Raw genomic sequence first — 14,921 nt, 5'->3', positions numbered from 1 at the left:
ATCCCAGGACCCTGGGATCATGACGTGAGCCAAAGGCAGAGGCTTTAACCCACTGAGCCACCCAGGCACCCCAAGTAAACTTTTTTTTAAAGATTTTATTTACTTATTTTGACAGAGAGAGAGAGCACAAGTAGGCAGAGAGGCAGGCAGAGAGTGAGGGGGAAGCAGGCTCCCTGCTGAGCAATCCCAGGGCCCTGGGATCATGACCTGAGCTGAAGGCAGAGGCTTTAACCCACTGAGCCACCCAGGTGACCAAGAGGGTAAACTTCTAATACTGGAGTCCATCTCATTACCAAAAACATGTAAAACCTGCTGCCTATGAAATGGAAGGAAACTTCTCCCCAAATAATACTATTTAACTGTTTTTTCTGTTTCCCAATAATTTTGATACAGTGAGCATTATTTTCTATAGTTCTTTATTGCATTTGTCACATGGAAGTGTTTTTAGAGAACATAAAAGACTCATACTTATCGAGAAGCTTTCTGACTTAAGCATAAAGCAGTACCTCTAAAGAAGAATGAGTTTTTAATGTGAAAATGTTCCCCCAAATTCAGCAATTTCTTGTGAGATAAGGAAAATTTTATAGTGTTAAAAAGTGTATCGACTTTCTCTTACCATATTGAAATCCTCAGATCACCTTAACCATCCTCCTTCCCTGGTTGGGCCATTGCTAAACAGAAGTTCAGGGGAAGGACAGGTTTTAGGAGGTATGGAAAATTTCCAGGGCACTCATAGACATCCACACATCTTGTAGTATGTACCTGATAATGAAGGACAGAGATCTGAACCAACTAAGCCCTCTTTACAATTATTTTTTCAGACTTGCTTTTGGGACCATGGCTAACTAAATTAGACTGATTTATTTGATTATTATTTCCTAAAATGTAATATAAATACTTGCAGATTCTGTGGAAATGAGTACCTTCAGTAAATCTTGTTTCGTTATATAGGTGCAAATATGATCGTTTCCAGGTATCTCCATTCACAGGACTCTCTTCCCAAAGATAATTAACATGTTAACATCTAAGTTTCTACAATAGTTTTCTTCTCAACAGTAGTTTTTTGCCTAAGGGATGAGAGCTATTCTAGGTAGGAAGAGGTGATGAAAAGGTACTGTTTAAATATGACTTCTGTTTCCTGAAAAATTACTGTACTCTGCCCTTCGTGGTCCCATGCCTTCTAAGTTTTTAATAACTAGTTAAATATCAAAGAGCTGTAAGGAAAAAAAAAAAAAAAAACCCTGAATCTTGATAAATACAAAAAGGACTTCCCAGGTGATAGTAAAGCTATGCATTTGGAAGGACTAAGAAATAACTTAATTAGAAACCGAATCAAGGAACCAGATCAAGAGACCCAGAGCTACCACTTCCTTTTCAAAGTAAGGTATTGGGCTAGATGAGCACAGAAACTTGTTGGAATTCTAATTTAAATATGTGGTTATTAGTAGCCCATTCTTACTTTTCCCTTGATATTCTTCTGAGGTCCAGCAGTCGGGTGTAAATAACAAAAATGAGACAGTTATCTAGTGTAATGTCCCTAAACTTGTTAGACAAACAAAGAATTCCTGTGATCAGGCTTATTTTATTGAAGCCCAGAGGTGCGCAGTGGCTTGCTCAAGTTCACGTGGCTCGTCACAAAGCAGAGTGTCTCAGTAAGGTAGCCACGCGTCTGCAGACCAGGGCTGGTTCTATCAAACCAGATCATTATTCATTTATTGTATAGATTAAATTATAGCTCCTATATACAATGTTTGTATTCTTTTTTTCCTATGTTATTTCCTACATCCATAGCTTGTTGTATGCTAGGACTCTAGTAGACGCTTAATAAAGATTAATTAATTTGTATGCTGGCACTCAGATTTCCTACTGTGCACATTTTTTGGGTCAGCTAGAGGATGTACCCAAAAAGAGAAGCAGTCTTACGAACTGTTCTAGAAACTTCTTCCAAATTTGAGAGCAGAGGATATTACACGGGAAGTAGTCTCTGACTTGTGTAATCCAGGCAGCTCCCAGCTGACTTTGCAAGTGTCTTCTAGAAGAGTGACCCCAACATATGGGTAAATGAGCAAACAGCAGTCTTGGCTCCTCCATACCGAAGTGGGGGAAAGATGACCATCGAGTTGTAACTTCCTGGTGCCATGGAAAATAGAGTCTGTGTGATGCATTATTCCAAGACAGAATTGCAAACACCAAAATCTACTTGAGAGGAAGCAAAAGGAGCCAGAAACCTGTATTAGAACTTGAGTAGGTGATTTGTATTTATATAGTGGGATAAGACTGTTACATAAAAGGCTTTGTTAGACATGCTAAATTACACTGTTCAAATGTGTCTTAATCCTCTAGGCAAGTGCTTTTCCCTTCCCCACATTACCTTATGCAATCTTCTCTCCTGTGAATAACCATCACATTTTATTTGTACTTCTCACATGACACACATTAACCTTTTCCTCCAGATGTTTGGGTTTTTTTTTTTTTTTTAAAGATTTTATTTATTGGGGCACGTGGATGGCTCAGTTGTTACGTGTCTGCCTTCGGCTCAGGTCCTTGGGAGGGAGCCCCGCTTCAGGCTCCCTGCTTGGAGGGAAGCCTGCTTCTCCCTCTCCCACTTCCCCTGCTTGTGTTCCTGCTCTCGCTGTGTCTCTCCCTGTCAAATAAATAAATAAAATCTTTAAAAAAAAAAAAAAAAGAAAGATTTTATTTATTTGAGAGAGAGAGTGAGTAAGAGAGCAGGAGTGGGGAGGGGCAGAGGAAGAGGGAGAACCAGACTCCCAAATTACAGGTGGAATCCAGAATCCTGAGATCATAGCCGGAGCCGGAGGAGATCATAACCTGAGATCATAACACTTAACTGACAGAGCCACCCGTGTGCCCCCCTCCAACTGTTCATTTCAGATATATTTATTGACATATTAAAGACCAGGTTTGAGATGTGTAAAATCACTCTGGAGCCCCCCAAACTCATCCTTTTAGTGGAGAGAGCAGGCACAGGAACAGACTACTGTTAAGTTTGGTTTTTAATCAATTATACTAAGCAATGAACATCGCAAAGCAGACAAAATAGCTTATTCTCCTTTCTATCTCCCACAGATTAGGTGCTCAGTAAATGTGTGTTGAATGAATAAATAAATATTTTATAAGTCTTCTAGGAGAATATATTCTATTTCATTCATTCATTCATTCATTCATTCAATTGCCTGCTCAGTGGCCTTCTTTAAAATTATGCTTAACCTTATTTTAAGTATTGGTCCAGTGTTTGTTTAATTTTAATTTCTATTACTGAAAAAATAATAAATTTTATAATTATAATGATATAAGAATAACCAACATCAACATGGCAATTTTTCCACCAGTTATTTTTTCAATCAATTCATTTATATAAATTAATTCTTTTCAAATTGTCTTTTTAGTTAGTTTTAGTTCCAAGAAAGCATTAAAATAATTCACTGAAATGAGACTTGTTTTCGTAGGTTGCATTGATTGATTCTAGTTCTTAATTCTTTTGGTTTTATTACTGCCATTGAGTTACTACAATGTTAACTGATCTTTGTCACCTTACAGATTATCTTTTTGGAGTATGTTTTAAGTCATAAAGAGTAGTCCCTTTTATATAGAAGAGAATGGATATACAGCTTTGGGGTTTTAATAATCTCAGCATTTAAAGCTAATTATTTTGTTTTACCATGAAAATAAATTTCCTCATTTTTATCCAGTCCCTGGGTATCCTTCTTGTCAAGTGGCTGGGAAAAATTCACAGTACAAAAGCTGGGTACTTCTGGTCTGCTTGGAAGAAATAGGTTTGATTATAAAAACCTGTATTCTAAACATATTTTTAAATTATAGAATTTCTTCTAATTATAGGAATAATATATGTTCATTGTAGAAAACTTGGAAAATGCAGAGTATTTAAAGAGAGGGAAAAAGCCACTTAGAGTGGTGTTTGTACTTTTTATACAAATTTGCATACTGATTTTTCACTTAACAGTGTATTGTGAGCATTAAAAAGTTATTTCTAAAGCCTAAAATTGGTAAATCTTTAGTAATTAAGTGAAGAGTCAGAAGAGTTTGAAACTCAGAAAAACTGTCAATGCAAAACACATGAAACTATCTGAGGTTTCATTTCAGGGAGTTCATTATAGGCTTTCTTTAACATAAACCAAGATATTAATTTGAAAACATCTCTGTATCTCCTGTTGAAAAAATTATGTGAAACAGACATCAAGTGAACAGGCTTTTTCTATTTGAATACTTGTTTAAGAGGTCACAAGAAAAGAACAGTTTTCTAATTCAGAAGAACAGAAGAACAAAGGGAAATGATTATACTTCATGCAAAGTCTATCATGTTACTTTCCAACTTCCTTTTCATTAGTGGGATAAAGAGTACACAATTCAGACAGTTAGGTGACCTGGATTTAGTTAGTTTCCGTAAGACTAAGATTCTCCTGTGTGAAAGAAAAGGGATACCATTGGAAAAAAATTAAATTCCCGAATAGTGAAATATATATGGGAAAGAAGATGTATGTGTGTCAATGAGGTATATATATTCATGTATTTGAGTAAATATGTATATGAGTAAATCATATATAAATAAGAAAAATAAAAAATATCTTTTTACATTCATATATATATGAAAGGGGAGATATGAAAATATATTTTCATATCTGTGTATATATATATATGTATATATATATGTATATATATATATACACATACACACACACATTTCATATATATATGAAAGAGAATAAGCCTATAAATATGAGTGTTTATCTGATACTCATCCTCTATTGGAGAAGCATATTTAATATATAAATCAAAACCCTGGATTTGATTGGTCTTAATGTGGCTGTCATTCCTAGGTAACTAGCAATTATGCTGGCTTCTAAAAATCTTGTGAGAAAGGACATTGGATTAAAAGTCAGAATACTTGATTCTCATCCTTGCTCTATTATTAATGAATTATCTTTCTCTGGGTAAGCCACTTAGCTTCTCTGGTTTTCTCATTTTTTAAATAGGCTGGTAGACTAGATGTCCAATAAGTTTCACCCCAGCTCATAAAATATGGTTGTAGGACTATTCCAATTCAATAATTCATTGATGCTATTTTCTAAAAATTATTCTATCATCCTAATAGTCAAGCAAAGTGTCAGAAAGTGAGGTATATTTAATTTAACACTTCTAACAAAATTTTTACATTATTTAAGGAAGGTGAGTGAAATGAACTAAAGGATAAGGTCACATTATATATGAAAGATGGTATATATGTAGTAAAATATACATATGAAAAATATTTAATTTATATTCATATATAATTGTCATTTTATTGGAAAGAAATTTTAAGTAAACTAAACACAATAATTTTCTCTCCTCTCATTCTCAATCCCTAATTCTGTTTTTCACATCATTACCAGATCAAGTCCCCATTCATTCATTCATTTTGTATTATTACTTCTAACTAATCATTTTATATCATTACTTCTAATACATTTTGTATCATTACTTCTAATTAATATAGAGTACCAACTGTCAAGAATATTATAGGTACTAAGGATACTTCATGGGACCTATATGGAAGGTTATGGTTTCTGCCTTCCTTCAGTTTAGAGTCTATGGGGAAAGAAGATGTTTAACCAATGACACAAAAATATAAATCTGAAGTTGTGGTGAAAGCCAAGAAGGTAAAAAATGGGAACCTAATTTGGACTTGGGAGTCAGGAAAGAGCTGTCCGAAAAAACGACATTTAGGATGAAGCCCCAGGGGTGAGTAGGAATTAACCGGTTTAGGAGAATGAGAATAAGCATTCCAGGCTGAGAGAGCAGCACACATAAAAACACGGAGGAAAAAAAGTGCTCTGGAGATTGGTAATCTAAAAGTCATCACCTTGTGAGTATGAAGAGAGTCTAGAGCATAGGTGTTATAGACCCCATCAAGTATTTGGGATTTTATTTAAAGAAAACTGGGAAATTTTGCAGTAACTTAAGCAAGATAGTAATATCATAAGATTTACATCTTTCAAAGAGAACTCTAGCATATATTGTGAATCAACCGAAGAAAGGCAAAAGTAAAAAGAAAACCATTTAGAGATTTCGCAGTAGTTTTAATGAGAGAAGTTTTTTTTTTTTTTTTTAAGATTTTATTTATTTATTTGACAGACAGCACAAGTCAGCAGAGAGGCAGGCAGAGAGGGACGAGGAAGCAGGCTCCCTGCTGAGCAGAGAGCCCGATGCAGGGCTCTATCTCAGGATCCTGGGATCATGACCTGAGCCGAAGGCAGAGGCTTTAACCCACTGAGCCATCCAGGTGCCCCTCAATGAGAAGATTAAAATAGGGTGGTAATAAGGGAAATGGTGAAAAAGAAACAAGTTCAAGATGTATTCTGGAGGACAAACCAAACTCAGTAATGGGACTAGACCAAATTTAGTAATGGAGAGGTATGTGGCAAAGGTGATAATCTGATTTATAGAATGTGCATGAGGGTAGATGAAGATGGCATTCACTAAGTGGAAGAAGCCCAGAAGAGAATCATGTTTGCGGGTATAGAGTTCAGTCTTGATAGTGCCCAGAAGTCGTTTTAGGTAGACAGTGGCATATTTGAGTCTGAAGCTCTGATGAAAACCTTGGAGAAATAAATTGGGCATCCATCAGCATGTAAGTGGCATTAAATGGAGTCTGTGTGTGTGTGTGTGCGCGCGCATGCGCGCGCGTACGCGTATGTGTAAGTGAGAAAAGAATGATGGTAATATTAGATGAGGGCCCAGAGTTAGTTATAAAGGAATTGAAGCATTTTGTCTTGATAGAAAAGGAGTTATCAGCATATAGGAGTTAGAGAAAGAATGGCCAGAAAGGGTGAAAGGAAAACCAGAGAAGCCAAGAAAATAAAGTGCTTCCTGCAGACCATCATGGTCAATCTTGCTGCATATCAAGCAGTAATGGAGTTTGAAATGGTTCATTGGAAAACAAAAGCAGTCTGAATGGAATAGTAGAAGCAAAAGCTGATTGACAGATGTGTGAACCGAGTTGAAAGGCTGAGAATTAGAGGAATTAAGGGAAGCACACACAATGAACTTTCTGAGAAATATGCCCAGGAAAGGGAGAAGAAAGAGTGGTAAATAAAAGATTGTGAATTAAAGATAGATAAGATCAGCGCATATTTGAATGTTTTGGGAGAAAGTCCTTTAAAAAGTAAGATGATCAAAATTCAATAAAAAGGCAAGAAGAATCAAATGGAAACCAAGTATGTCACTCCCTGATTAGAACAAATACATGTTCCTCAACCTGTTCTACAAAAGCGTCCTTGGAGGCCTCTCTTCAGGTTTCTGGCTGATTTTCCACATTCTTCCCTCTGTTCTCTTCCTTGGGCATGCTGAGAATTCTTCCAGGACCTTCAGCTTTAGAACCTCTGCACAAGACAGAGCCTCACAGGAGTTCTCTTCCCCCTGCTTTTCGATGAGCTCAACCTTCTCTGTCCTTCAAATCTTAGGGCCGGAAATAGCCTCTCTGGCCATGCACTGAATTCAAAGCAAACACCATATCTTTACATCCGGTTCCTTATAATTCAGGCCTGGGCTTCTGTATCCTTAGAGAAACCACCCCTCATCACTTAATGTAAATTAGTAACCTCCCCCATCCACACTCAGTCATGCTGCTAATTGTTAGAGTAGCAGATGTCAGATTTTCTTGCTTCTGTATGTGATTATATGTTTATGGTATGCGACTTCCCTCTGGAATGTAGACCGTATGAAAGCAGGGGTCTCATTTTACTTGTTCAATGCCATAGCCTCAGAATGTGTGATAGTTAAAAAAAGAAAGAAAGAAAGAAAAAGAATTGTGATAGTGCCTGACATACAGTGGGGTGTTCAATAAAAGTTTGTTGATTGGTTGAACGGTGAGTTCAATTTATGAGTCAGTCTTCTTAGAAAACATCTAGAAATTAAAAGGTACATTATTATAAGTTTTAATCAAATTCAGCACAAATACACAGGTAACACATTAGGAGACTCTGGTGAATAACATTATAATTTTGAAAATATTCTAAAGGATTTATTTTTATTTTTTAAAGGGTTCTTTTTTAATTAGATCATCTTAATGATTCTATTGTGTCTTATTATAATATTTACTTTAACTTTCATCCCTCAGGTATGTACTACCTTAATAGCAAGAGAAGGTTTTTAGGAAATATTTTGCTATTAGAAAGTAGTATGCTTAGGGCACCCAGGTAGCTCAGTTGGTTAAGCATCGCCTTCAGCTCAGCTCATGATCCCAGGGTCCTGAGATCCAGCCCCACATCGGGCTCCCCACTCAGTGGGGAGCCTGCTTCTCCCTCTCTAGCTCCCCCATGCTTGTGTTCCCTCTCTTGCTATCTCTATCAAATAAATAAATAATATCTTTTAAAATAATAATAAAAGAAAAAAAAAGAAAATAGTCTAGAGTAAAACTTTTACTATGGATAAGCCCTTTGGTGGATAAAACATACGTACGAACTCAAGAGTGTATTTACATTCAGCAAAGACTTAACAAGCCAGGTACTATCCTAGATATATGGGATTCAAAAGGGAATAAAACGCAATAGATTGATCTCTATTAACTCAAAGATCTGTGAGTGATTAAAGATACAAAAGTTAATGAGTCTCTGCTTTGAAAAGACTGTAATACAGTTTGAACAAAATAATGAGAGGTCAGTTTGTTTTAACACCTCTGGGCCATGAGCTCTCACTTATATGAATTTAGACATTATACAAAAGCTTTCATTCCTCCTAGGGGCACATCATTAATATGAAATTCAGTTATCCTGGTCTGTAGCACATTTCTCCGTATCAAGTGAGAGTCATTTTCACAAAGAAGGCAGAAGGAGAAGGCAATTTCTGATTTCAGTGTTTCAACGGAGCAATTAAGCATCGGCAGTGATAGGAGGAGGTTGCCATACGAAAGAAGTACAACAAAGAAAATTATCGTGCTCAATGGTTGTGCCATGTCAGCTTATTATTTCTGGAAGGGCCTCAAGGTGAGAAAATGACTCGTCTTGAGTTACAGAGCCTAGGAAACCAAGTAAGTCAGAAAATACTGAAAAGGAATACAGAAGAAAATAATACAAAAATAAATAGCCATAGAAATTGTATGACATAGCTGAGTATGACATTTGGAGAGAGAGGGAAGATTTTTGCATATCTAAGAAAATCTCATCACCAGCCTCCCTGGAAGATGAAAATGATTTCAATATTTTCCCATTTATTTAAGGCAAACAGGTCTGGCTTGCTCTGACAAAACGTCACATTTCCTATTTAGGTGCTTTTATGCAGAGACACAACATCAAGTTTATACTGGTTGCTCAAAGTTATTCTTCAAGACCAAGAATCAGTGCTGAAAATAATGATTGGAAATGTTTGTGTGCCCGAGATCCCCTCTCGCAAACATTTCTTTGGGCTTAGTTTCTCTCAAAGGATTGGAGAGCACTATTATCAGTGTATCTCATTCAAACAGTAATGAGGAAGCATGTCATTCACCTTTTGAAAATTACGGTATTTATTCGGATGTCATTTCTCAGCTCTTCAATGAAAAAATGAGGCAAAACCATAAGAAGAAATAGGTCGGCGTCCAGAGATTTCTGGATGAAAAGTATTCCTCTATGTATTACCTGATATCTAGTCAACAGCACAGGATACAACTATTTTACCAATTAGTATTCAACTTAACACATAAAGTATTAATTTCCACAATATTTTGAAATTGTTAAGAGTAAGCTATCCTAAATAGAGTAAGTAAAAGCAGTGTGAGTACAAATTTGCCAACTTAAGCTAGTGGGAAGTGTTTCTATATCTTTCAGAGAAATCTGAGTCATTAAGCAGTATTAATTCTTCTATCCATTCTTTTTGCTATAATAAACCAGTGACACTTAGGTACTAAAACATAATATAGAATGCCCTGGATGTTTTTTTTTTTGTTTTGTTTTGTTTTGTTTTTTTTCTCAGTGTCTATCTTCTAAAATGCAAAAGGCTAGAATAAAGAAAAGGATTTTATTTGAAAACATTTCGTACTTGAAATAAAATGCTGTTTTATCGGAAATTTCCACAAGGAAAAATGAAAATCTCTGACTTTTGCTTTTTTGCCTCCCTCAGTCTGTTCCCACACTGTCAAGAAGCAACTTTAAACCTCTCGTTCCTTCTTTGTTACCCTGCAAAGACCTTGTTCCTTTCCACTATTTCACATTGAGCATGGGCGACTCATTTTTAGATGGCTCCAGATTCAATCCATTTTGCAGCATGCTGAAGTTAAAAAAAAAAAAAAAAAAAAAAAAAAGGTAAAGCAACACCCTGCTTTAGTATGACTGGTCAGTTGTAATATATTTTACAAGTTTGAGACCAAAAAATGGTCTGCTTTCAAATTATTGCTTAAAATTGTCCCAGCAGGCTTTAAGGTCACATTATGAATTTTCCCACATTTATGATCTTGACACATTTTATATTTAATCTTTTGTGAAGAAGAATTTGTCTTTACCTTGAGCTGTGTTTGTGCTAGGCCGTAAAATCAGGCGGTGACCTAATGGAATCAACGGGGACGTTCAAGAGACTACAGAAACGAGTCTGGGCCAAGAAAGCCAGGGCCCCCAGTCTGAAGGAGATGAAACCTGCCTTCGTAAATCTCCGTAAGTAAGCAGTCAGAATGCTGCTAGACATTCTTCGAGAAAGAACTGGGGTAGTGCATAGGAAATGAAGGCCATTTTGATAAGGCCGTAGAATAATCATTAAAAGTTGAGGGGTTTTAAATTACCAACTTTTGGGGCGCCTGGGTGGCTCAGTGGGTTAAGCCGCTGCCTTCGGCTCAGATCATGATCTCAGGGTCCTGGGATGGAATCCCACATCGGGCTCTCTGCTCAGCAGGGAGCCTGCTTCCCTCTCTCTCTCTCTGCCTGCCTCTCCATCTGCTTGTGATTTCTCTCTCTGTCAAATAAATAAATAAAATCTTTAAAAAAAAAATTACCAACTTATTTGTGAAACAGATATATCCTTACCCTACTTCTGAATTTTCCTTTATATACCTCGTATCTCCTTCCCTTCAAGACCAGACTCTGGGACAGAGTGGGAGAAAGAGATAGTCAGGGTCAGCACCGTCCACTGTCCCCATTCTTTGGCCAAAGGAAATGGTATCTTTCAATTTTGACTTGAGCGTGGCAAAATGGCATGTCATACAACTCAGATGTTCATTTATTTTTTTGTAATTGTGTTATGTTAGTCATCATACAATACATCATTAGTTTGTTTTTGTTTGGTTGTTTTTTTAAAGACTTATTTATTTATTTATTTATTTGACAGAGAAATCACAAGTAGGCAGAGAGGCAGGCAGGGGGGCGGGGGGAAGCAGACTCCCTGCTGAGCAGAGAGCCCAATGCTGGGCTCAATCCCAGGGCCCTGGGATCATGACATGAGCCGAAGGCAGAGGCTTAACCCACTGAGCCACCCAGGCGCCCTATCATTAGTTTTTGATGTAGTGTTCCATGATTCATTATTTACGTATGACACTCAGTGCTCCATGCAATGTGTGCCCTCCTTAATACCTACCACCAGGTTGTGACAAACACTGTATACATAAATCTCTTTATAGATTGATATTAGAAAAAAATTAGAATGCCAATAGGATTTCAGCCCATGTCCACTGAGATTTCATTTTCTTATGAAAGGAGAATATTTCATTTACTTCCTTATGATGCTCTCTATACACATTACCTCAAAAAATTAAAAAAATATGTAAGAATATAAGCACACCATATTATGTTAATATATATAGGGATTTTTTAAAATTTGTATTTTTCTTAAATATCTTTCAGTATACTATTTGTATGTGATTTTCGGTCATTGTAGTCAAATTGAATTTAATCATTATATACAGCTTCAAAATCTTTGAGGTAAACCTGTCTTTACAAAACAAATCATTTACTATACAAAAGATTACTCTTTAAAGAATTGCAATTGTAGGGGTGCCTGGGTGGCTCAGTGGGTTAAGCCTCTGCCTTCAGCTCAGGTCATGATCTCAGGGTCTTGGGATCAAGTCCCACATCAGGATCTCTACTCAGCGGGGAGTCTTCTTCCCCCTCTCTCTCTGCCTGCTTCTCTGCCAACTTGTGATCTCTCTCTGTGTCAAATAAATAAATAAAATCTTTTAAAAAAATTATTAAAAAAAAGTTGCAATTGTAAATTATTTTGTGAAATTAAATGATTTCCTGTTTTATCCTGTGGTGTTCGTTTCTACTATATAAAAGGAAATATAATAGGCATAATTTCTACCTGTGCAAAATCATTTGACTTACTTCTTATTTTTCTTTGTCATTCAGAAGATGAAGATGAAACATTGATTTCCTGTATGAAATTAGCCAGATACCAAGAAAAGAAAATTAGTAATGTTAGCACAAGAGGAAAGGAAGAAATGGAGATTGGATGGGATTCTATTTCTGCATCACGGGCTAGATCCAGCGCTTCAACTGGATGCAATTCAGCAGAAATGTTATCCCCCAACGAAGGTGAAGTTCAGATGTGGAACAGCTGGAAGCCGTTTCCAGAAAACCCTCTCTGGACATGTGTTGATTTCCCAATTGCCCAAATTGGACCCTGGAACAACTGTTTCCGCTGCCCTCACCACCCACAACTGAAGTCTTCTTATACAGATATGGATCTCCCACACTCTTGGGTAAGTTTGTAAATGAAAAGAAATGTATCGCCTCATCTGAATGTTTTTACCAGCAGGAAGGAAACAGATAATGAATATGCTAGTCAGTCAAATTTATCAGTGTCAAAAAAGTTTCTAGAACTAGAGTTGTCTTTCCAAAAAGCAATGCAGCTCTCGTGACTTTTGCTATCATGTTACGTGTGTATCTATGTGTGTGTATGTGTGTGTGCACCTTGTGTTCAAATAATCTACTGCACAATATTTTTTAGAGAATTTTTTTTTTTTTTTTTTTTTTTAGTTGAAGGCTGTTCATTCAGATCAAGATGTGGATTGAATTCTGTAAATCATTGCTGAGGTCACCAAGTCTCACTGACCAATAGTAGCTAACTTAAATGAGCATTTTCTATGGGCCTGCCATTCCTCAAAGCACTTTATCATTTTATTTCAATCTCAAAACAACCCTGTAAGGTAGGGAAAGTTATTCTAATACGGATTCCCCCATTTTACAGTTGACAAAAATGAGGCACAAAAAAGTTAGCAACAGGTTCAATGTCACAGAGCTAACAAAAAGTGGAGCCAAGATCTAGAACCTAGACAGTCATATGCTAAGGATCCTGCTTTTTGCTAATATATTACAGTGTTTCCCATATCCGAAACTAGGCCCTAAAGCCATATGACTCGAGAGAAAGAGTATAGACTCCAGAGTTACAAAAAATTGGGTTTGGATTCAAACTCTGCTACTTGTTTGGCTTGGGCAAATTAATTAAAAGCTTTTATCCTAATTTTTTCAATTGCAAAATGGAAATAGTAATATTAAATTCATGAGGTAGTTGAGAAACCAAAACTAGGTAACACGAATATCCTAGGACTTAAGAGTACTTTTTTTTTTCACCTCGATTATAAGTTACTTAAGGCATGTATTTTGTACCTTTATTTCTCTACAGTTCATGGTCATTTGTGCTTGTAGTGACTGCATGGAACAACTTTGTGTTTCTAGGATCCCTACTCTATGCCATTTTGCTGTGAGAATCCATCTCGTACTAGACAGAGGCTGTATTTCATGGTGCATTAGAGCTCTCTGAAGAGGCTTGGAGTCCTTTTCACCTTTTAAGACTTGTATATTAAGTTAGGTCTTTGCAGACTAGAGCTAAAGTAATCTGTGTTCAAAGTACCACATTAAATATTACAGGTGTCTAGTAGCAGACTTGGAACTGATAAAACTGTCCAACATTAGTTATTTTTAGGAAGGTCTGTGCCACTTCCTTAGTCTTCATCTTCTCTTTTGGGGCCACTGGGTTTTGCTGACGTCTTCTTGGAGGACTTTCTTAGAGAGCACCTGGTAATATAATTAGGAACCACTTCTGAAGACTCCCCTTGACAGCTTCAGTGTCAGGATCAAGAATAATGACTAGTTGGCAAGCAGCAAAGCTGTTGTATAAGTATCTAAATTCACATATTTAGAGCTTCTTTCAAGAGTAAATCTGGAATCCTTAATTTGGCAGTTCTGTATTTTAGCACTCTGACCTCAATCTAACCGTTCAGCGCTGTCTATAACTTCTTGTGGATTTCCTGGGCTGGGCTGCTGAACTGAATTATCTGCTTATTCCTAATGACTGTCTTGTACTCTCCTGCCTCTCTGTCTTGGTGTTTATGTATTGGCCTCTGCCTAGCATGTTATTCTTGCTTTTAACCATGACCCTAGCCCTTAAGACTTGGATTACTTTGTTGTCCTTTAGGAAATACTTTCTGGGTCATGCCAGATAGAAGTAATTGCACCTTCCTTTGAGCTTCTAGAGAACTTAAGGGCATTTTCTTTCATTATATATTTATTAAATACATATTGGCATCATTGTAGGCCAGTTTGCAATATTAGCACTGGGGATACAGAGCCAAAGAATACATACACTGCCCCCATCTTCACGTAACTTACCATACTCTACCTTATGGTAGGATGACTTCGGCATTTGTTTATTTGCTATAAGTATTTTATCTTTGTATCCTCCATAGTCCCTAGAATGTGATGGGTCTTAGATTAATATTTGAGTGGCACCTGCTGACTAAATGAATGAAGTTTGAGAAACCAATGGATTTTGTTTCCATAGATCTACATATTTGTGCTTATTTTTCTGTTTTTATTTCAATCCAATTATCCATAAACTCAGTTATTGTGTATGTGTGTCTGTGAATGTGTGTCTAGATTTAATTATATGTACATAGTAATGTTTTTCTTTTCTTTTGGTGGTGGTTTTGTCGATTTTAGTACATAACT

At 36.6% G+C, this 14,921-nt stretch overlaps 1 protein-coding gene across 1 annotated transcript in view; it reads left to right on the top strand.

Annotated features, from left to right (window-relative positions):
* SAMSN1 (SAM domain, SH3 domain and nuclear localization signals 1) overlaps positions 1 to 14,921 on the top strand; it is a 140,389-nt gene that overhangs the window by 43,746 nt on the left and 81,722 nt on the right. Inside the window, 2 exon segments of the mRNA XM_059388378.1 lie at positions 10,511 to 10,637; positions 12,321 to 12,673. Of these exon segments, the coding sequence (XP_059244361.1) occupies positions 10,511 to 10,637; positions 12,321 to 12,673 (480 nt within the window).

Source organism: Mustela nigripes, chromosome 2 (genome assembly GCF_022355385.1).
Source record: "Mustela nigripes isolate SB6536 chromosome 2, MUSNIG.SB6536, whole genome shotgun sequence".
Classification (NCBI taxonomy): Eukaryota; Metazoa; Chordata; class Mammalia; order Carnivora; family Mustelidae; genus Mustela; species Mustela nigripes.
The sequence above is the reverse complement of the archived record's forward strand: the minus strand, read 5'-3'. Positions and strand labels throughout refer to the sequence as shown.